Source organism: Puma concolor, chromosome E1 (genome assembly GCF_028749965.1).
Source record: "Puma concolor isolate L17-30 chromosome E1, mPumCon1.1.hap2, whole genome shotgun sequence".
Classification (NCBI taxonomy): domain Eukaryota; kingdom Metazoa; phylum Chordata; class Mammalia; order Carnivora; family Felidae; genus Puma; species Puma concolor.
Window position 1 is genome coordinate 19,024,499 of NC_141680.1, and position 22,577 is coordinate 19,047,075.

At 38.3% G+C, this 22,577-nt stretch overlaps 1 protein-coding gene and 1 long non-coding RNA gene across 3 annotated transcripts in view; both read right to left on the bottom strand.

The window, feature by feature from the left end:
* Nucleotides 1–22,577, bottom strand: part of NLK (nemo like kinase) — a 167,123-nt gene that overhangs the window by 15,379 nt on the left and 129,167 nt on the right. For both annotated transcript variants that reach the window (XR_015243973.1, XM_025916968.2), the window contains exons 4-7: nt 14,958–15,064; nt 13,397–13,482; nt 9,287–9,496; nt 5,667–5,768 (exon numbers count right to left, since the gene is read on the bottom strand). Coding sequence is in view for 1 of the 2 variants with exons in the window: in XM_025916968.2 (XP_025772753.1) it covers nt 5,667–5,768; nt 9,287–9,496; nt 13,397–13,482; nt 14,958–15,064 (505 nt within the window). In the remaining variant the exon portion in view is untranslated. The remainder of the gene's footprint in view (nt 1–5,666; nt 5,769–9,286; nt 9,497–13,396; nt 13,483–14,957; nt 15,065–22,577) is intronic.
* LOC147574177 (uncharacterized) lies at nt 15,939–17,321 on the bottom strand. The gene is made up of 2 exons (XR_015243974.1): nt 16,944–17,321; nt 15,939–16,463 (listed from the first exon to the last, which is right to left on the bottom strand). It is a non-coding gene; the product is annotated as an uncharacterized LOC147574177 (long non-coding RNA).

A 22,577-nucleotide genomic window follows, 5' to 3' on the forward strand; every position in this document is an offset into this window, starting at 1 on the left:
CCTACCAGTAGGTCAGTGCCTTAAGTATCAACTTTAAAAAATACTTGGGCCATGGCAGCTAAGACTGCATTCATCCAAGATTTTGAGCTGTAGAGGAGAAAACAATAACTAAAAAATACTGAACAGTGTTTTTGTCTGCCCAGCAGACAAAACAGCATTCCTTGACCTTTGGGGAACCACTCCCTTTTCACTCGTGAATCAAATGGCTGAGCTTGACTTCAATCTCTCAACTCGAAGGATGGGCACCTGACCCAGGTCTGGTCATTCAAATGATATATTCGACTGAATGCCACGACAGGCTCTGGGATAGATACATGTTCTAAAATAGGGATGGGACAGGCAACAGACTGGCTAATCCAACCATACCCCCCCAGGCCTCTTCTCCTTTACCTACCTTTATTAGAGGAGATAGAAAATACTCAAATTTTTTTTTTTTTTTAGCTTGTCTGGCATCTGGGAAGTTACATATTACATAGTTCCAGACAATGACATGTAAGCAGAAATTCACTAGGCAGGCTTCTGGGAAAATTTTCTTTCCTGATAAAGGGGACACACACTACTAGCGTTCCCTCTTTCCTCCATTTTCTTGTTTTCAATGTGAATAGGATTTCTGGACAAGCTACAGCCATTTTGTGACCAAGATAAGCAAGAGGGTGTGAAATTGATGTTCTAAAGATGGAAGAGCAGCAAGAAAGAAAAAAACTAGGTCCTTGATGACATAAGCGAGCTGCCAGACCAGCTCCAGACTGCTTACCTTTGGACCTCTTGATATGAGGAAAAAAATGAACCCCTATTTCTTTAAACCACTGTAAGCAAGATTTTCTTTTTTTTTTTTTTTAATTTTTTTTTTAACGTTTATTTATTTTTGAGACAGAGAGAGACAGAGCCTGAAACAGGCTCCAGGCTCTGAGCTGTCAGCACAGAGCCCGACGCGGGGCTCGAACTCACGGACTGTGAGATCATGACCTGAGCCGAAGTCGGACGCTTAACCGACCGAGCCACCCAGGCGCCCCTGTAAGCAAGATTTTCTATTGCTTATAATCAAACATATTCATAAGTGAATCAGTGACCTTCCAAATATTTTTTTCTAGATCTAACCGGGAAAGTTCTTTCCTGAAGGATTGATATGTTAGTAGAATATACACCTGGACTGCTGGTTCCATTTTTATAAACACACAGGGGAAAACAAAACAGAGAAGGGTCAGATTCCTGGCTTGGAACATCACTTGACTACTTGAATCAGCAAGGCCTGAAGTCAGTTGTAGCTCAACAACTTCATATAAAAAGGTGCAGGAGTCACTAAGTTTCCTTTTCCCCTTAAGCCAGTTGTAACTGAGTTTCACTGAAAAGAGTGATTGATACGCTGTATGGAGATAGGTATATTAATCAACCACACAAGCAAATTAATTTGAGACAGTAATCTGTGACTCAAAGAAAACAGCCGATTTGATTCTCCTTTTGTATAGGAATGGTTATATTTTTTAAAAAGTCCCAACAAACAACAGTAAATATTGCTGTTTGTACAAATATATGTAAATAAAAGCATAGAAAAATATGTCTGGGAAGATGTCCTCAAATTAATCCAGGGGTAACTGGGATAGTATAGGGGTAGCTAGGGATGACGAATTCTCCGTAAAATTTGTATTTTACATGTACTCATATATCATTTGCATAAACAAATAAAATTTAAAAAGTCTGCTGTGAAGGTATATGTGCCAGGCAGCGTATACTGGCTAAGAACAGGTTTTAGAATTAGAGAAACCTACTTTTGACACCTGGCTTATGACCTTAAGCACATTGCTTGACCTCTGTAACCCTCCGTCTCCTATTTATAAAAAGGAACGATGAATATGGTACATTACAGTGCTGTGAGGATTTAATGAACTAATGTACAAGAAGTGGTTCGGGCAATGACGTGTGTGTGCGTGTGTGTGTGTATAAAATTATATGTAAGTACTGTTAGCAATGATTATTGTTAGTAAAGAATGGTTAGCTCCATCTAACTTTGAGTAGCTCCTTAAATGGGAATTACCTGAAAAAAAGCTAGGTTTTTCTTTTTGTAATTCAAACTCAAAAACTTGTATCAAAATGTTAGCATCCCTCCCGAGTTTAAATGTGGTTCATCTAACTTCTACATCAGGTAATCAGAAGTACAGTGAGGTATAGCTTTTGCCCTGTGAAGACCTCCAAGAGCCTAAGCAGCTTCACTGAGAATTATGAGTCCTGTCTAAAAGTTAGAGGTTTTTACTGTGTGCATGCACTTTCATCAGAATGAGAATATAGCTCATTCTGCCTCGATCATACACTTAAAAAAGAAATTCTTCTGAAATTATCTATAGGTTTTTGTAAAAAAAGCTTTTATCATGGTAATACATAAAAAGCATGAACCTTATCTAATACCTTTTCTGCATCAATTGAGATAATCATGATTTTTCTCACTTAAAATGTCAAAAAATACATTAATAGATTTTCTGTAGGTGAACCATCTTTGCACTCCTGGGACAAACTCCACTTGATCATACTACGTTACTTCAAAAAAAAACAACACAAGCTGGGGTGCTTGGGTGGCTCAGTCGGTGTCATGACCGACTTCGGCTCAGGTCATGATGTCGTAGTTCGGGAGCTGGAGCCCCACATCGGATTCTGTGCTGATAGCCTGGAGCCTGGAGCCTGCAGCCTGCAGCCTGCTTCACATTCTGGGTCTCCCTCTCTCTGTGTCCCTCCCCCGCTCACGCTCTCTCTCTCAAAAATAAACATTAAAAAAAAAAAACAAACTTAAGAAAAAAAATCACAAGCTATACCTACCATTTTATGGTGAGAATTTTAATTGTTAATATTTATTAAGTGTTCAGAATACCAGACACTATTCTATGCTCTCCTTGCATGTACTATCTATCTCTTTATCATTATAATAATTTAATGAGGTAGGAATCATTTTTATTCTGATTTTATAGATGAATGAATTGAGGCACACAGAAGTTAAGTAATCTGCCTAAGGTCACAAAGTGAGTTACCGGTAGAGGCAGGATTCACAATTCATTCTGTCTGAAAACTGTAGCGTACGACTCCTGGGACACCATCATCATGTTGTGCCCTGTGGTAAGCCTGAGACTGACACCACAGCCTGCACTCTTAATCACTGAAGACCAAAGAAATACAACAGAGTATGTATCTGGTGTGGAACGCTGAGCTAAGAACTATGTCCTTTGCAGAACAGTCTTGATGTACAGAACCACACAAGCTATAGTGTATATACTGGATTTGGAACCCAATTAATTTTTTAAAGTTAAGAAAAAAATCCAAATGGCTACATACCAATATACTTGTGTGTGGGTGTGTATGTGTCTTCCAATCTCAGGTCTAAGTGGCTGTAATGTGAATGGAGATACCTTTAGGCAGTTGCTAACAGGCCAAGAGGCATGAAGGATACGCATCATGGGTCTAAGGGAAGGGGTAGAGAGTGGGAAGGGAAAAGGCAGAGTCTGACTGATGGCTTAAGTGAAGAGCTTCAAGGGTTTGCTAACTTCTCTTGAGGGTAATGGTGGTATAAAGATCTACTAGCAAATGTGGAAAAAACCTGAATTTCCATACTGGGGGAAAAAATGGAACGAAGTAATATGCTAAGTTTATTTACATTCAATTATATATGATATACAAATCTACCTGGATTAGTGTTCAATGCCCATGAACACCTGATTCAGGAGACCATTTCTGGCACTGGTTATAATAGTATCTAAAGATAAAACTTTAAAGTTTTGTATAAAGTGTATCTAGCCTCTGGGCAAAAATGGTCTCCTAGTTTGTTTCCACCCCACTAGTCTCTTCAAAACCAAAATATTCTAACAGCAAGACTAGCCAGGGCTACCCCTAACTTTTACTGTGGAGTTCTCTTAAGACCATCACTAATCTTAATGATAAACAAAATAATAAACTCTAGGAGGCATTACTGTTAAGAGGCCAATTCATGCAAAAATGTATAGGAAAAAAATTCTGCTTAACATCTTAACCTATTTAACTGGTTAAATAAATATAGAACTTTAAATTTTTCTTTCTCCCCTCCTTCATTTTAGACAATAATATATTTATTATTTTTGTATTTAATTGAAATTTCTAGGTTTTTACAACTAACATTTTTATTTTTATTTTTTTAAAGTTTATTTATTTTGAGGTGGGGGTGGAGGGGAGGCAGAGAGAACGAATCCCAAGTAGGCATCATGGCATCAGCAGAGTGGCTTGATCTCACCAACTGTGAGATCACGACCTGAGCTGAAACCAAGGATCAGATGCTTAACTGACTGAGCTACCCAGGCGCCCTGTATAACTAACAGATTTTTAAAATTTCTAGTAGGAAAAGGACTCACTTGCCAGGAATGCTCAAAGGACAGCAGTTGCTTTTGGTGCAGTATGTTACATTTTCCAGCTGTTCTAGAAGGCAGGCAGGAAACTCCTTAGGAAGCCTTGCTCTCTCAGCTGCTGTTTAGCAGCTCTGACAAAGGATTAATTAGCTGGCAACCACTAGCAATAGTTAAAATTCCTCTAGAGTTGGAAGGGTGGCACCAGGGTATGCGATCTTAATCACATTTCATTACTGGCTGCTTTTAGTCAGGAAAGACCTAAAGAGGTCAGTAAAACAGGAAAATTATTTTGCTAGTTCCAAGGGCATATTCACCATGAGGTATTGATAAATTTCTTTAATATTCCTGATGACGGCCAATAAATAGAACATAATAGATCTTTTGGGTTCCTTATATTAATACAGAACCTTTCTCTAGGTTAAGACTTACTGCGTGCTTTTCTAAGAGAATTAGGACCCGAAATTATTTCATAGTTTATAAAGTAAATGCAATAGAGGGATGTAACCGTAATCTGAGAGTCGAAGTCAGTCTGCCATTTGGTCATTCAGATCAATCAGTCCTGATGATCCATCAGATCATCTAAATGCCCAATTTAAAAGAAACCAAGGCAGAGCCCAGGAAAATTAGCTGCTGAATCTTCTTGTTCAAGCCTCCTCTTTTCTGTTTAGTTTGCTGTTCCCGAGAAAAGTATTTTCCTTGCTCACTCTTCACATCATTAAGCTGTTCTGTCCAAAGTGGATTAGGAAAAGTGCTTCTAAAAAATGCTGCTAAACCAACAGGTGGAGATAAAAGCCGTCTTGTCTTCCTCAACAGTGACTTGTCTGGTTATAAGTAATATTGATCAGTACAAATCTGGCAATCTCTCTCCATACTTCTTTTCTAAAAAAGAATTCTGTGTTAGTGGAAAGAGTACAGTAGAAATAGCTTTATCCTCGTAGTTGGAGTAAGAGGTACCGAGTATTTTGGCTCAGTATTTAGAAAAGACATCTTGATGTACATGTACGAGGTATGGCACTGGAGTGAAAGCTCCACCCCCAGTAATTTTCCCAGACATCAAAAACCAGGAGACAAAAAGCCAGGGGTCATTTAGGTGCTACACAGTATTTATTTTCTCCTAAAGCACTGGGGATTATGGTATTTTATTTAGTTTGACAAATATTTTAACATTTTCTTATTTATGACCATGACATAAAAAATAAATAAAACCCGTAAGTAATGTTCTTGTTTAAACAGTCTTAACTCATTATTCTGTCGGAAGAGAAATCCTGCCCAGATGGTTACCAAATACAGATCCCCACCCTATCATGTTACCTGTTTATGAGGACCCCTGAGTATGTGTGCCTTAGCGCCTTCACAAGCCGTCCTCATTGCTTCCAGTGATGGTGTGCCCAAAAGATCCGTGATCAAATCCAACTACAAGGAAATATGAAATACAGATGGATATAGTAAGATCTCATGGAAACAACTTTCCATTACTCTTCAATCACTCAAGGCCAAGGCCCTAATTTGGAGGGAAAAAAACACAACACCACCTTAAGGCAAATTCCAAATTATCTGATAGGAGCCCCTATGTTCACTTTCTGGACTACTTTTAAAAGGCCAGAAAAATATTTTTATTAGGAATCCAGATGACAGAAATGAACTATGTTTCGGCAAGCATGGCATTCTAAGGCTATAGTAGTTTAGGAGTCTGCATCTACCTACCCTGGGTCTTGATATCATGGTATCTATGATCCTTGCAGAGGTGAACTGCTCTTTTGCTCCTGGCTAATGACTGTTCTTTTCAAACAGTTAAAGAATGGATTCTCATGTTTCCAAAGGATTCAGGCTCATCAAGGAGCTAATCCATAAATCAGGCAGCTGTGATTTAGGAACTACTCAGAACATTCACATCTGAAATGAAAGCTAAGTTATTGATGTGTGGGCCAGAACACCTCATTTACATTCTAGGTATGCTAGAAATCTCTTACACTGGCAGAAAACTGCGGTTCTTAGAAAACTATAATACTGAATAAGACCACATTTAGTTAGCAAAGCACAATAAAAAATGGTCTTCTCACAAGTCTTGGTAGGTCAGACACCACCTCCACAATTTTCTGTAGTGCTAAAACTCTTCCAACTTCATAACCTAATTAGCAATAATATGTCATTCGGATTCTTCCAGGACGGAAAATTCCTACCTACAGAATACTTCATTTTCTGGTACTGGGATTGCCAGATATAAAGCACCATTTTATTTCCTTTTTTTTTTTTTTTTTTTAATGTTTATTTGTTTTTGAGAGAGAGAGAGAGCCCAAGCAAGGAGGGGCAGAGAGAGGGAGGGGGACAGAGGATCCAAAGTGGGCTCTGTGCTGACAGCAGTGAGCCCGATGCAGGGCTAGAACTCATGAACTGGAAGATCACAACCTGAGCCAAAGCTGGATGCTTAACTAACGGGCCACCTAGGTGCCCCTAAAGCACCATTTTTCTGCACTTATCGAAACTATGAGATCTATATAAGGATCACTATCCTCCAGGATAATGGGGATGATCAAGTAGCTTGTTTTCCATAAAAGATCTCTACACAAAGCCTTTTGGGAAAAGTGTGTTGGTGATACTTATGGACCTCTAACTACTAACCTAAAGGCAGAAGAAAATAACTGGCTCATGAAAACAAATGGAAACATTCAGAAAGTTGTCTACAATGGGTTAGATCCATGGATGAGAAATATTTTTATGTACTGTAGCACCTAGGGTTTTCATTTCTCAAAGATACAGAGAAAATGCTACAGAAAATGACTACTTCCATTTAGAAGTTAGCCTCTTTTCCTATTTTAGATCTTGACTTCTCATACTAAAATACACTGATGATAGATAGTGTTATCTGTTACTGGCTACATCATACTGGCAAATTCAAGACGCATGCATTTCTCTAGAAAATAAGGTATCTGAATCCCAGGCCAGTTCCTGCATACATTGTTTTACACACACACAACACACAACACACACACACACACACACACACACACAGTCTTTTCAGTAGCAACCGAAGATCCTGGTTCAATATACAGGATTTGAACACCTTAACTTTTATTTAAGCTTTTCTGTATGGCAGCTGCTTATGTGCAGACATGATGGTCTTACAGGTAAGTCCATTAAAATCTACTCTCTAAAAAAATCGAATAGTGAAGTGGGTACTGTCAATAGTACCCAACATTAAAATTATATATGACAATTTTTTATCACTAGGATCAATTTTTAAGATGGAAATTTGATAAAAATAGACTTGGAATGTTTAGCAGAAAAATAACTAAATGCTGATCATAGCATATACAGTTTCTAATGTATCAGTTAATTCTTTGTAGAAACAATTCCATTTTGGGTCAGGTGCATGAATTATTTACAAAGATACTCAGTAGTCAGGGTGATCTCTTACAATGTGATCAATCAAATCTCAATACTCCCTTGCTCAAAACCTTCATACCGCTTTCCATTACAATTTGGACAGAATAAAGTCCAAAGTCCTTATCAGGTCATCACAGTCAGGCGCTCTTTCTCCCTCCGACCTTGTCTCCTACAACCTCCTCCTTGATTGTGCCATCCCCCCAACATGCCACACTTGTTCCTGCCTCAGAGGCGTAATTATGTGGGTTGTCCCTTTTCCTGGAACACTCCCAATATCTCGCTCCCCATTTCACTTGAGTACTCCTCAAATGTCATCCCTTCAGAGAGAGAATCCTTTAGCACTGCTCTGTTCCATTGTCATCCCCTGGTTCAATTTTTCTTCACACAAGTTATCATTATTTAGGTTTATGTTTATTTGTAGACTTTATTTTCTGTCTCATGTGCAAGTTTCACGAAGGCAGGAACTAACCTTGTCTTATTTACTGCTGCATACCTATCATCCTGGCATAGCACCGCTCTCACAGTTGCTAACATTTGCTGAGAGCTCACTGTGTGCCTGGCCGCGTTTCCAGCTTTATTTGATCTGCACAACAGTCCTCAGAACCTTCTAATTTGCCTGAGAATGACTAGACAGTAAGTGGCAGAGCTAGGACTAGAACCCATCGATTTGATTCTGCAGCCTGAGTCCATCATTGTTACATTATTCTAATGCAAAGTTTATGTTTGCATTGTTAGAATTTATGGATAAAAAATACTTAGGAATTATCGCAAGAAAATATGATAATGAATTAGCTCTTAGGGCAGATAAAGTATCATGAATGGGTTCTTTTTTTTTTTTAATTTTTTTTTCCAACGTTTTTTTATTTATTTTTGGGACAGAGAGAGACAGAGCATGAACGGGGGAGGGGCAGAGAGAGAGGGAGACACAGAATCGGAAACAGGCTCCAGGCTCTGAGCCATCAGCCCAGAGCCCGACGCGGGGCTCGAACTCACGGACCGCGAGATCGTGACCTGGCTGAAGTCGGACGCTTAACCGACTGCGCCACCCAGGCGCCCCATGAATGGGTTCTTAAAACTACCTTTTAATAAGCTTCTAATGTTCTCTGCCATATTTAAATATTGTAGCTCCAAAACAAAGGTTAGAAATGTTTCTAAATGTTCAGATTTAAGGAAATCAACACTTAAAATTTATATTCTAAGCATAAAGAGTAAGTACATTAAGCCACCAAATACATTTTCAAGTTGGACGCATTCAGTTAGAAAGAACAGAGACAATCTAACAACTGAAGATTACACCTGTGCAAACGGTTACATGCATCAGCGCAAGTAATAAAGCCAACACTCCCTCTAATAGGCCGGTAAGTTACAAAATGAATCTCTCTGTAATCTTCAACTTCATAACTTTTCTGAATTTTAAGTGAACCTGAATTTGCTAAAAGCAATGCAGACAGTACAACGAATAAGCCCAGGACATGTGTGCAAGGTGGTTTTTTCCTTTAAATCTGTAATAGAATTGAAAGCTACTAAAGCCTAAAGTAAAATCATACCTGCTGAATGGGACTTTGTGCCTGAAACAGTATTCTTCGTCCTAGTAGTTCTGCAAAGATACATCCGACAGACCAGATGTCAATAGCATTGCTGTAATGACGACTGCCCATCAGGATTTCCGGAGCCCGATAATACTGAGTAACAACTTCCTGAGTCATATGACGGGATTCATCTAATTCCTCCACTCTGGCCAATCCAAAATCACAAATCTAAATAGAAAAGATTATCAAAATATTGTTAAAGAGACACATGTATTTACAAATGGTAAAGTAAAACAAAATAGCCAAAAAGTTAAAATCATGATAGATCTCCAAACTCAGAAGTTTTCAATGATACAGGTAGGGTATATTTGTGTCAATGTATAATTTGATCTTATCGGTATAAGAGGGGGGAAAAACGGCTCAAACTTCCTTATTTCTATATAAAATGATGATCTTAAAAATATTCTTCTCACTTTTAATGTCTTTTCAATTGATAACTAAACCAAAAAGACAGCTCAACGCACATTTCTAGGTTTAATGTAGAAACCAAGCTATGTATTTTCAAGGCTTCTTGAGAAGTATTATAAGAAAAAAAAAAAAAAAAAAAAAAGAGCCAATCTTGAAGACTTCCTGAACTATGTTCACTCTCATTACAGAATACACGTAGTAAAATTTCTTTAAATCAAACTGAGCCCTAAACTTCACATGTATCTATTTTTAAAATACTAATTCACACTCAAATGTGTGAATGTGTCAAAATGTGGCACACTGTAGGATACCAGTGCCACTAGGTTCATTCTTTTCTTCGTGCCGTAAATATTTAACTTAATGCCTCTCAAGTTTTGGACAGCATGCTGGAACCTGGCGACACAACAGTAGATGAGGAAGATTGGTTAATTTACATGCAGACCGAAAAACGAATCTTTTCCTGTTACTTCTGTTTACTGAGAGGCTGCAGTTCCAAGATGAGCTGTTAGTGGACAACAGCAGTGCCACCAATGGCAACTTCTGCTTATTTTCAGGAATTAAGACTTTCTCGAAACTGGGCAAACAAAACAGAAAGGGGGAGCACTGAGGCTAAGACAAGAGAGTAACGGTCTTCCAAACTTTAGCATTCTCACTGATTAACTTCATTGAGTCAGTGTTAGAAGCGACAAAATAATACTGTTCTAAGTTGAGGTCCCAGCCTACGATTTTATTTGAAAAAAGGGTCTGACAGCTAAAAAAAAAAAAGTTGGAAAACCATAGCAAAAACAAAACAAAACAAAACAAAACAAAACAAAACAAAACAAAACAAAACAAAACAACAACCAAACTATAAGTTGCTTATCGGGGTGCCTGGGTGGCTCAGTCGGTTAAGCGTCCGACATCAGCTCAGGTCATGATAGCACAGTCCGTGAGTTCAAGCCCCGTGTTGGGCTCTGTGCTGACAGCTCAGAGCCTGGAGCCTGTTTCAGATTCTGTGTCTCCCTCTCTCTGACCCTCCCCTGTTCATGCTCTGTCTCTCTCTGTCTCAAAAATAAATAAAAACATTAAAAAAAAATTAAGTTGCTTATCAAATCCTCCCAAAGGCTAGGGTTCAAATAACACATAATATTTAAAATGCCATGGTGTTTTAGGATATCTTTTAAAACAAAACAAAAACCAAAGAACTTTAATCCATTTTCCTATCATTCTTGTATTTAGAGTAAAAAAAACCCACAAAAAACAAAACAACAACAAAAAACAACCAACCACCCACCGGACAGAAAATATTTTGTTATAAAGCAAGCCCCTTGTTAAAAACATCAGTCTGGAGTCATTTTTGGCAATTTATCTGGAAGACAAGCTAAACCCAAAGTAAGAAGTTTATATGATCAGATAGCCAAAAAGATAATGAGATTTCCAACAAAATTATCCATTTTGTGCTTAATAGGAAATAAAATATATTCATAATATGAAAGGATATAATTTAAAAGAAATGTTTTATCATAATTATTTTTGATGAATTTGTACATTTGAGAAGGCAGAATTAGTTTGTCCATAGCTTGACATTCCATTCTGGGTTTTATTTTTATTTTTTTATTTTAGCGAGAGAGAGAGAGCGAGAGAGAAAGAGAGAGAGAACGAACCTTAAGCAGTTTCCACGCTCAGTGCAGAGCCCAATGTGGGGCTCCATCCCATGACCCTGGGATCATGACCTGAATCGAAATCAAGAGTCTGATGCTCAACTAACTGAGCCACCCCAGAAGCCCCCTAACCATTCTGGGTTTTAAAAGTAGGCGGCTTGGACAAGTCAAAGGAACAGGGCACAATTTCAATTTATCCTGATCTGTGTATTGGTTTATTCATAATTGACATTTTCCTCTAGTTACTCATTTATGTAGCCAGAAGTTACAACACCATTACTAATGATTTTAAAAAACAGACTTCAGGGGGGCCTGGGTGGTGTAGTTGGTTAAGCCCCCGATTCTTGATCCCGCTCTGGTCATGATCTTGTGGTTGGTGAATCTGAGCCTCGCATCAGACTCTGCACGGATGGTGTGGAGCCTGCTTGGGATTCTGTCTCTCCTTCTCTCTGCGTGTCCCTGGCTTGTGTGCTCTCGTGCTCTCTCTCTCAAAAATAAATAAACATTAAAAAACTGTTTTTAACGGATTTCAAGCAGGTAATGGCATCAAGCATTCTACACAAAATGCTTTGTGAAATTCTCCAACCAGAAACCAAAATAAGAAAAAACTGGCATAAATTGTCATAAAACTGATTTGGCCTGAACAGAATAAAGAATTCTTAAGTTTTTTGTTTTTGTTTTGTTTTTGTTTTTAATTACAATGAGGGTTGTGGGAATAGGTTGCAGATCTCTTCAAAAAGGGGAAAGGTAGCAGGGGAATGAACTCAATGACCTATAGAAAGAATATTTACTTCAGTGGACACTGGGGACAATTAATTTCTCTGTGGAAAGAGACTGCACTATGACACCAGTTGTTTTCAGGGAAATTATGAAAAATAGTTAAAAAAAAAATCTTTCCAGAGTTAAATCAGAAACAGTTCTTGAAGGCTATAATGAAGGGAGAATTTTATCCTAAAGCAGTATATCATACCAGCTTTTAAAGAAAATTGGCCCACAGTTTAAAGAAAGCATTTAAAATACAAAATGATATTCATTTATATACTTGCTTTTAATATTTAGTTTAACTGCCATCAAGCTAAGTAACAATGACAGCTTGATTACTTATAAAGCAGGCAACATTTAAAAACCAGTTTTTTTCAAATATATCAGTTGAAACGTTAACAGTATTTACTGCAGAGTGAAGCACCATGTAATACTGTAGCCACTCACAAACTAAACGGAATTTAAATTTGCTTACACAGGATGGCACAGCTCTAGGAAGGCCCTTATCTCTACCTTCTATGATGGGGAAGGTATGGTGGTTCTCTTCCGATCTAGGAGCTCCATGAATACATCTCTCTATTGGAGGCAGGGAGACGCACATATGTGGATTTTGCAATTGGTGAGCCACTCTAACAAAAAACGGGCAGGGGTGAGGGGGTGGGTGGATGGAGACACTGGGGGAAAGTAAAATGGAAACTGATGGCTTGAGATTTTGGAGCTACTAACTATAATTAATCCTGTAATCAATACCCCCTCAGAGGGGGTAGCAGGATTGGCTACTATATTGTCAAATACATTTAACTCTTTCCTGGCTTAGTACTTTCACTTGTGTTTCCACTTCCCTACTTTACTACCTCAGTCACGCAGGGTATAAAAATGCTACAGGTTTCTTAAAAGCCATACTTCGTTCTCATATAAACAGCTTACTGGTTTTCCAATATTCCTTTTGATGTGTACTTCTTTTAACAATGGAACAATTGAAAAAGAAATCACCTTCTCCATCTTCTTTCTGGTCACGTTGTAATTCCAATTTCAGTGTTTCTAAAACATATGCAAGCTATCATGAAGAAACCATGAGTCAAGACTACAAATCAGTTACTGTGGCCATGACTAGTGACATTGCTAGGGAAACCTGGGTTCTTTCATTTTTGGCAAAGCGATGAAAACAAATTTAACTCTTTCACAAAAACACATTGCTCTTAAACCTGCCTTGACATTCTGAATTTTTCTCAGATACTCAAATAAACTGAAAAGCTACCTTTAGAACACAGTTGCTGTTCACAAGGAGATTCCCTGGCTTAATGTCTCGATGTAAAATGCCAGCTGAATGGAGATATTTCAAACCTGAAATAACAAACGGATTTAATTGCAGATATTTAATTCCTTTCACTCAACCAATGATTTGGGGGGAAAACCACAGAAACAGAGAGTACAGGATTTAAGACTGTTCTCTAAATGATGGCCTAATAAACATTATTAAAAGCTAGACTTAGCCCTACCTCAAAAAACCTGTAATTTTGTGACAGTAAAATAAAGTGTCATCAAAGGCTTGCGCAATCTACAGATCATGCCTATAATTCAAAAGATGATTTAGGTTTAAATATAGATAAGCTTTTCAGGCAATGGAATTAAAGCTGACCATACGAACGTCCTCAAATTGCTCCTAGGTGTGGGTTGGCCACTGGAGCTCTGCTGCTGGTACCGTCACCCTGTGATTCCCATTACCCACCAGGGAGCCTTTCCCAGGGCAGATTTTTACTGGGAAGACAAAAGTCAGCAACCTGCCCAGGTCTGTCAGTAGTATTCTCCACCACTGAGATTCGAGAGGGTAATAATTAATTACTTTACAATATTTCTGACACCTTAAAAGACCGAGGGTTGTAGCACTGCTAAAAAAAGGTCACAGCTTCAAGGCTGAGTCTTCTGAACAAAATACAGTAAATCATGTATTTTTTTCAAGTGTAAAAAAAGATCCAGTATCCAGTATCTTTATTCTGTCCCCCACCACAGAATGTCAACAAATCCACAGAAAGTGAACATCGTGGTTTTAACGTTGTGCTTTCATTCTGTTGTTAGATGTTTTTTAACCTCTATAAAGAATGTCTGAATTCTATAAATCCTAGTGAGGGAGGGGCAGGGGGAGGATATTTTACTAGGTAAGGAAGCTGTTTCAGCTTTAAACAATTAATTCTCCATTTGTAACAGCAAAATTCCGAAGGACACACCTGATGGCCAGAAGAAGCTCCATCAATGTCGGCTCAAACTGCCTCTCCATCAGGTTGGTGCTCTCGAGTGAGCCAGCCTGGAGAATTATTTAGCTGGCTGTTTCTCAGTCTCCTTGATGCTCTGGCTTTAAGAGTCATTTTGTTTTTCTAGAATTGGACTCAGGTACACCAGCCAACACTTTGATCAGGCTTATGTACTGCTGGTTTGAAGAATAAATGTCTGGATGACACAAGTTACTTTTTAATTGAGTTATCTGATGCCAGTCACATATCCCTACTAAAGGCTGTTTAGTGGAAACTTTGTGACAGACCACGGGGTTTGAGAAACCCTCTTGCTTATTTACTCCCTAGATTAACCTAGTCATGAATTAGGGCTTTCTCTTCCATCACTGAAAATAAGAACCATTTGGCCACCCTTAAAAAAGCCTCTTATTTAACATCAAGTATAGAGAATATTATATTTGACCTTGGTCAAAAGAAAAAAGTCTTTAGGGAAGAAGAAAGCCTTGGGAGGTCAGATTAAAGTTCAAATGAAAAGCAAAACATTTCACGTATACAGTGACACTACCTTTTTCTTCAGAAAGAAAAGCTTACCTCGCAAAATCTGATAAAGAAAAACTTTGACATGATCTGAGCTGAGTGGTTGAGGAGAGACGATAATTTTATGTAGGTCACTCTGCATCAATTCTGTGACAACATATCTTGAAGTTTTAAGTTAAGGAGAGTTCAGAGAATTCAGCCCCAATCCCCTCAAAGTAGGCGCTAGGTCTAAAGAATAACTTCCACTCTTAAGGCTGGAGAAAGTTTAAGGAAAGAAAGCTACTAAGACAGTATGACAAAGGTGAGAATTCCAGCCCTCAAAAGATAAAAAATTGCCAAAATTAAAGAATTTACCATTTAAAAGTTAGCAGACATAAACTAAGTGACTCCTCTATAATTAGCATTATAAAAGAAAAATAAGGGTAAATGTTTTTTAAATTAAGTTTTTAATTCCAGTGTAGTTAACATACAGTGTTCTATTAGTTTCAGGTGTACAACACAGTGATTCACAGATTCTACACATTACTCAGTGCACATCAGGATAAATGTACTCTTAATCCCCTTTACCAATTTCACCCATCCTCTCCTATAGGTGGGGACAGTTACCTCCTCCTCTGGTAACTGTCCTCTATAGTTAAGACTCTTTTTGCCCCCTTTGTTCATTTGTTTTATTTCTTAAATTCACTATGAATGAAATCATATGGTATTTGTCTTTCTCTGACAGACTCATTTCACTTAGCATTATATTCTCTAGAGCCATCCATGGTTGTTGCAAATGGCAAGATTTCATTCCTTTTTATATTCGATTATATACATTGCATACCCATTTATATTCCATTATATATATCACATCTTCTTTATCCATTGTATATCACATTATATTCCATTGTATATCCATTTATATTCCATTATATATATCACATCTTCTTTATCCATTCATCTATCGATGGACAACTTGAGTTGCTTCCATAATTTGGCTATCGTAAATAATGCTGTTATAAACATAGGGGTGCATGTACACTTTTGAATTAGTGTTTTTCTGTTTTTTTTGGGGGGGGGGGTAAATACCCAGCAGTGCCAATCCTGGATTGTAGGGTACTTCTATTTTTAACTTTTGGAGGAACCTCCATACTGTTTTCTACAGTGGCTGTACGAGTTTGCATTCCCACCAACAGTGCACCAGGGTTCCTTTCTCTCCACACCCTCGCCAATGCTTGTTGTTTTTTTGATTTTAGCCATTCTGACAGGTGTGAGGTGGCATCTCATTGTAGTTTTGATTTGCATTTGCCTGATGATGAGGGATACTGAGCATCTTTTCATGTGTCTGTTGGCCATCTGTATGTCTGTTTATGTCTTCTGCCCATTTTTAATTGGATTATTTATTTTTTGGGTGTGAAGTTACATAAGTTTTTTATATATATTGGATACTAACCCTTTATCAGATAGGTCATTGGCAAATATCTTCTCAATAAGGGTAAACATTTTAAATGACAGCCAGACCAGGAAGAATGTGAAGATCAAAGAGTCTCGGTGTCTATTCAGACATGTTACTGGAGCATCCTGTGAATCCAAACAAGAGAGGGTTGGGGGTCTCACCCTAGGCCACCAAGGTACCAATGGAAAGGATGACAATCTACCCACCAACTGTGGCTTAAGTTACTTTATAAAGTATAATACTCCTAGAAATGTATAAAATGATTAGTTCAAATCCAAGCCTTCCTCCAATCTTAATAATTTGTTTTGTTATTTAACTTTTTTCTTTTTTTACATTTATGCCTCCCTTATTAAATTTTAAGCTTCCTATGCTTTTTAGTCTTATACCTTCAGGGTTTTGTTCGATCAACACATGGTCGATGACCATAGGCTGGAGCATGGGGAGAAATGAAGATGTAGAATTCAACTCTTGTGAATATAACTTTTGCTGTATCTAGAATAGGACAGAATCTAGGTCTTACTCCTACCCACAGTTAATGATTCATTACACATCTGGGTGAATTTTATGATTTAAATTTAACCTTCCTTAAGACAAGGGGTGAGTACCTTTGACTTTGGGAGATTCCTACAGGCTTTAAATTCTTCCGATACCTCGTGAAAGTTAGTTTCATGTTCTGGGTTAAAACACTAAGGCTCCCCTACCCCTGTATAACTGAAAGCAGGAACAGGCAAAGAAAAAAGAAAAAAAAAAAAAAAAAGAAAGAGAAGAAAAGAAAAGAAAAAAAAAAAGCATAGCTGTTACTGGATTGCAGAGTTATTTTGCTTTCTTACATAGTTCTTCAGATCCTACCTTTCTTCTTCCAGAGCGAGATTATGAAATCTTTTTTAAGGGCAACCCATCTGACACCCTGTAAAACACCTTTTGTGCCAGTACTGACTGTCCCACAGCTAGTCCTAGAAGATATAGTCCATCTTAAGGGGCAGCTGTAGGGGCGCCTGGGTGGCGCAGTCGGTTAAGCGTCCGACTTCAGCCAGGTCACGATCTCGCGGTCCGTGAGTTCGAGCCCCGCGTCAGGCTCTGGGCTGATGGCTCGGAGCCTGGAGCCTGTTTCCGATTCTGTGTCTCCCTCTCTCTCTGCCCCTCCCCCGTTCATGCTCTGTCTCTCTCTGTCCCAAAAATAAATAAAAAAACGTTGAAAAAAAAAATTTAAGGGGCAGCTGTAGTCTTAGTGTGCTTAGCATGAGCTATAAAAGAGGGTCCGGGGACTCGTGTTTTAGCATTTACATGCTCACTTTAAGGGTAAATGCTAGGCATAAAAAAATAAAGATGAGAAGGCGTCTGCCTTCAAAACTTACAATAAATTTTTTTAAAAGTGCTATTAGGCTTTGGTTTTTACTTTTATAAACTTTAAAGACTCTTGTAGTAAGTGGTCATTATCTGGGGAGAATGATTTAAAAACACTTCTAATTTAACGTTTTAGCAAAAACAAGTAGTAACAACTTGAGAGTAGGGAGAACTAATTGATAATGCTTTGACACACAATCAAAACACCCTCCTTGAAACATTTAGGTCAAATGGTTTCTAGAACACCTGACTGTTAGCTTTTCTTCTCTCTCACTGGTTGTTCCTTTTCAATCCTCCTTTGTTTTCTTCTCCAATTACTTAATGTTGAAATGTCCCAGGGTTTGGTCCTCTTGTGTTTCCACACGCACTTTCTTGGGCAAGTGGATCCAATCCTAAGACTTTAAATAGCACACTTGCAGATCACTCCCAACGTTGTATTTCTAGTTAATCCTGTTTCCTTAAGTCCAACCCCGTTCATCAAACTGTCTACTCATCATCTCCTCTGGATGTCTAATTGACATCTCAAACTGTCCAAACATGTATTCTCCATCTTTCCCCCACCAAATCACTTTTTCTAGTTGTAGGCTTTCCACAGAAAACTTATTTTTCCAGCAAGCTGCTCACACCACAAACCACAAACCTTGGAGTCATCCTAGATTTCTCTTTCTCTCTCACTCCACCTCCAATCCATCAGAAAATCCTGTTGGTTCTTTCATAATTTAGCCACAGAATTAGACTACTTCTTATCATGTCCACTGTTACCTCCTATGGCCCAAGACCCCTAGATTTCTAACACACAGGAGACAGAATAAACTTTTGACTGTTACATTTTTATTTTGTCTATACATTGAGTTACTTTATTATATAGAAAACATAATTTTTAGGGTTTTTATATTCTTAGGTTACTTTCACCTGAGGTTTTATTAATCAGATTTTTTCCAAAGAATTATATTCTACTCCATAATGAAGATTAGTGAGGAAATGAGATTTAGCATGCAGAATTTCCTAGGAACAGTTTTCAGTGACATGTTAGAATTGTTCTATAAAATGATACATATCAGTTAAATTATGGTATTATTACCAGGTTTAGATTTAGATTTTATTCTTAATAGCTTATAAATTTTTACATTTATTTAATTTTGACAGAGAGAGAGAGAGAGAGAGAGAGAGAGAGAGAACGTGCAAGCAGGGGAGGGGCAGAGAGAGAGACACAGAATCCAAAGCAGGCTCCAGGCTGTCAGCGCAGAGCCTGATGTGGGGCTTGAACCCATGAACCGTGAGATCATGACCCCAGCCGAAGTTGGATGCTTAACCGAGTCACCCAGGCACCCCTTACATTTTTTTCTTTAGTTTTAAACACACAGAAAACTTGGAAGAATTAAACAGTGATCACCCATATATATATACCCACCACCCAGATTCTATACTTAACAATTTGATTTAGTACATGTTTATCCATGGCTCTTTGCATTCATCAATTCACCTTTTTTTTTTTGGGGGGGGGCTGCATTTCACAGGACAATATTTTTGAATGACAGCCAGATTATGTCACTCTTCTGCAAAAGCTTATTTCATTTAGAGTCAAAGCCAAAGTCCTTAAAACGTCCTTACATGGCCAGAAATGATCTGGCGTCTTACTGCTCTGACCTCCTTTCCTACCATTTTTGCTATTTTGTTATTCTCTAAACATGTTAGACACACTCTGACCTTTGCTCTAGCTGTTTCTTCTGCCTGAATGGGCTTTCCCAGACACCCTGGCTAACTTTCTCACCTCCTTTGTGTTTTTGCTCAAATCTGATTTTTTGAATGAGGCCTACCTTGACCACCCTAGTACCGCACCTTGCATGCTTTATACAACAGCTATCCCCCTGCACATCTCTACCTTTTCTTTTTTCCCTTTAGTACTTATCCTCCATAATTTACTTATTATGTTTATTGTTTGTTGGCCTCCCCAGTCCTGCTCCATGAGGACAAGAGTTTTTGTCTGTTTTGTTCACAAGTCCATCCCAAACTGTCAGAAACAAATGCCTGCATTACAGTTAAGTCTCCTATAAACATCTGTTGAGTAAATGAACTAATATATACTGAGCACCCACTAGATAAACAATACTAGTATTTTAAATATATCATCTCATCTAATTTTCATGGCAATCCTACGAGGGAGGTGTTAGTACTTCCAATTACAGATGAGGAAATTGAGGCTACCAGAAGGCAAGTAACCTATCTAAGGTTACATAGTAGTAGAACTCGGTCTTGACTATGTTTAAGATTGTTTCAATGGCTGGGTTTTATCTTCCCTTCTTTTTTTGAGTTATATTTTTAAAAACTGTAATAAAATATACTAAATGTTTACTGTGTTTTTTTAATAGAAGAATTTCAGTTAATGAATGCAGAAGCAATGTTAGATGAGTAAAAAAAATAAAAATTGCCATTTTTCAACATCTATGGTATCACGGATACAGGCATCAATTATCAATGGCTGCTAAAACCATTTGAAAGGGATGAGACTGATCAGCATCACCTCAAATCACCACTCAACCTAGCAACACTTAATGTGGGATAAGATATTGTATCTCTATTAAGATGCACACCACTGCCCAGAAAGTATTCAGGTCTTAAAAAAACACCTTAATACAACGAATCCTCTAGCTCTAATTACTAGTTTACTAGAAACATGGAGAATAAAAGAGCAAGAGACACCATGAAGAAGCAATCAGCTAAACACAACGTGGATCATTCTTCTGAAAAAATTTTTCCAACAAATCAATGACAAAAAAGGTGGGGGGGGGGGGGGGTTGGGTAGGTGAGGGGAAGAGAAGGTAGGAATGTTTGGGATAAAATAGTCTCGAGATGTAATAATGAAACGCAATATATGGACTGTGTTTAGAATCTGATTCAAACAAACCTGACTAAAAAAGTGATCTTTGAGTGGGACGCCTGGGTGGCTTAGTTGGTTAAGCATCTGACTTTGGCTCAGGTCATGATCTCATGGCTCATGAGCTCGAGCCCCGCATCAGGCTCGGTGCTGACAGTTCAGAGCCTGGAGCCTGCTTCGGATTCTGTGTCACCCTCGTCACCCTCTCTCTCTGCCCCTCCCCCATTTGTGCTCTGTCTCTCTCTCAAAAATAAATAAACATTAGAACAAATTTAAAAAAAAAAAAGACCTTGAAGGAAATCAGGGAATAGTATGGAATTAGCTAATTTTATTACGTGTGATAATGACATAATAGGTTTTTAAGGCCCTTATCAGTTAGAAATGCAAATTTAAGTATAGGTAAAATGATTTGAAGCCTAGGATCTACTTAAAAAAAATACATTTATTTATGGTTGAGAGAGAGAGAGAGAGAGGGAAGGGGGGGAGAGAGGGAGAAGAGTAGGGGAGGGGCAGAGAGAGAGGGAGAGAGAGAATCCCAAGCAGGCTCCACGTACAGCACGGAACCTGACTTGGGGCTCAATCCCACGACCAGGAGATCATGGCCTGAGCCGAAATCAAGAGTTGGATGCTTCACCAACTGAGCCACCCAGGTGCCCTTGAGATCTACTTTAAAATACCTTCAGCCTTCTTTTCCCTGCCCTCAATAAAAAGGGAAAGAGGGTGAGATTGGCAAAATGATGAACAACTGCTGAATGTGGGTAGCAGGTAAATAATAGTTATTATACTACTGTCTCTACTTTTCTGTATTTTTGAAAATTTCCAAAAAAGTTTTTAAAGAAAACCTTCACTGTATAAAACTAGAGAAATACAAGAAAGCCAAGGAATAGAAAAATGACCCAGAATCCTACCTCTTTGAATGAACCTATAACATCTTTGTGAAAATGTTGTACATGCATACATGTATGTATATTTAAAATTGGGACTGTAACATAAACGTGGTGTTGCTGCCTGTTTTCTTAATAAAATACAGCATTTTCTCCTGTTATTAAATATTCTTAAAAAATTAAAAAAATTTTTTTTAATGTCTATTTACTTTTGAGACAGAGAGGGACAGAGCGTGAGCGAGGGAGGGGCAGAGAGAGAGGGAGACACACAATTCGAAACAGGCTCCACGCTCTGAGCTGGCAGCACAGAACATGATGCGGGGCTCGAACCCACAAACTGTGAGATGGTGACCTGAGCCGAAGTCAGATGCTCAACCAACTGAGCCGCCCAGGCACACCCCCCGCCCCTGCAAATTTTTTTTGACAGCGTGTGTGCATGTGCATGCAAGTGTGTGGAAGGAGCAGAGGGAGAGGGAGAGGGAGAATCTTAAGCAGGCTCCAAGCCCGGTGCAGAGCCTGACAAAGGGACTGATCTCATGACCGCAAGATCACGACCTGAGATGAAATCAAGAGTCGGGACACTTAACCGCCTGAGCCACCCAGGTGCCTTGTTAAATATTCTGATGAAGCAGAATTTTTATGACCATAAAGTGTTCAAATGAATAAGCAGAATTCATTTAACCAACCTGTCGTTGTTGAAAATCCAAGTTATTTCTAATTATACTTTAAGCAAACCTGAGATAAACATATCTATGTATCTATATCTTTATGTGAATTGGATTATTTCCTAATATATTCCTTTAAGTGGAATTATGGTGTCGAAGCAGAACATATTACATACGCTTCTTTTTCCCATTTAAAATATCTTGTGAACATCTTTTCATGGTAATCCAGTTCTTTAATATAATTTTAGGTGCTTTAAATAGTATTCCATCTTATGGATTATGTCATGACTTAAGCAATCCCTATCACTGGACATTTAGGTTATTACTGTTTGACTGTAATGTGGCTCTGTGGGAGGGCTTAGAGCTTTACAGTTTTGTGTCATAAGGGGTCTTCGATTATGTATATAGATCCTTTCTCTTGGGTTAATCCATTTCTCTAGAGAAGTCTTCCAAATTTCTGTCTTAGAAGGC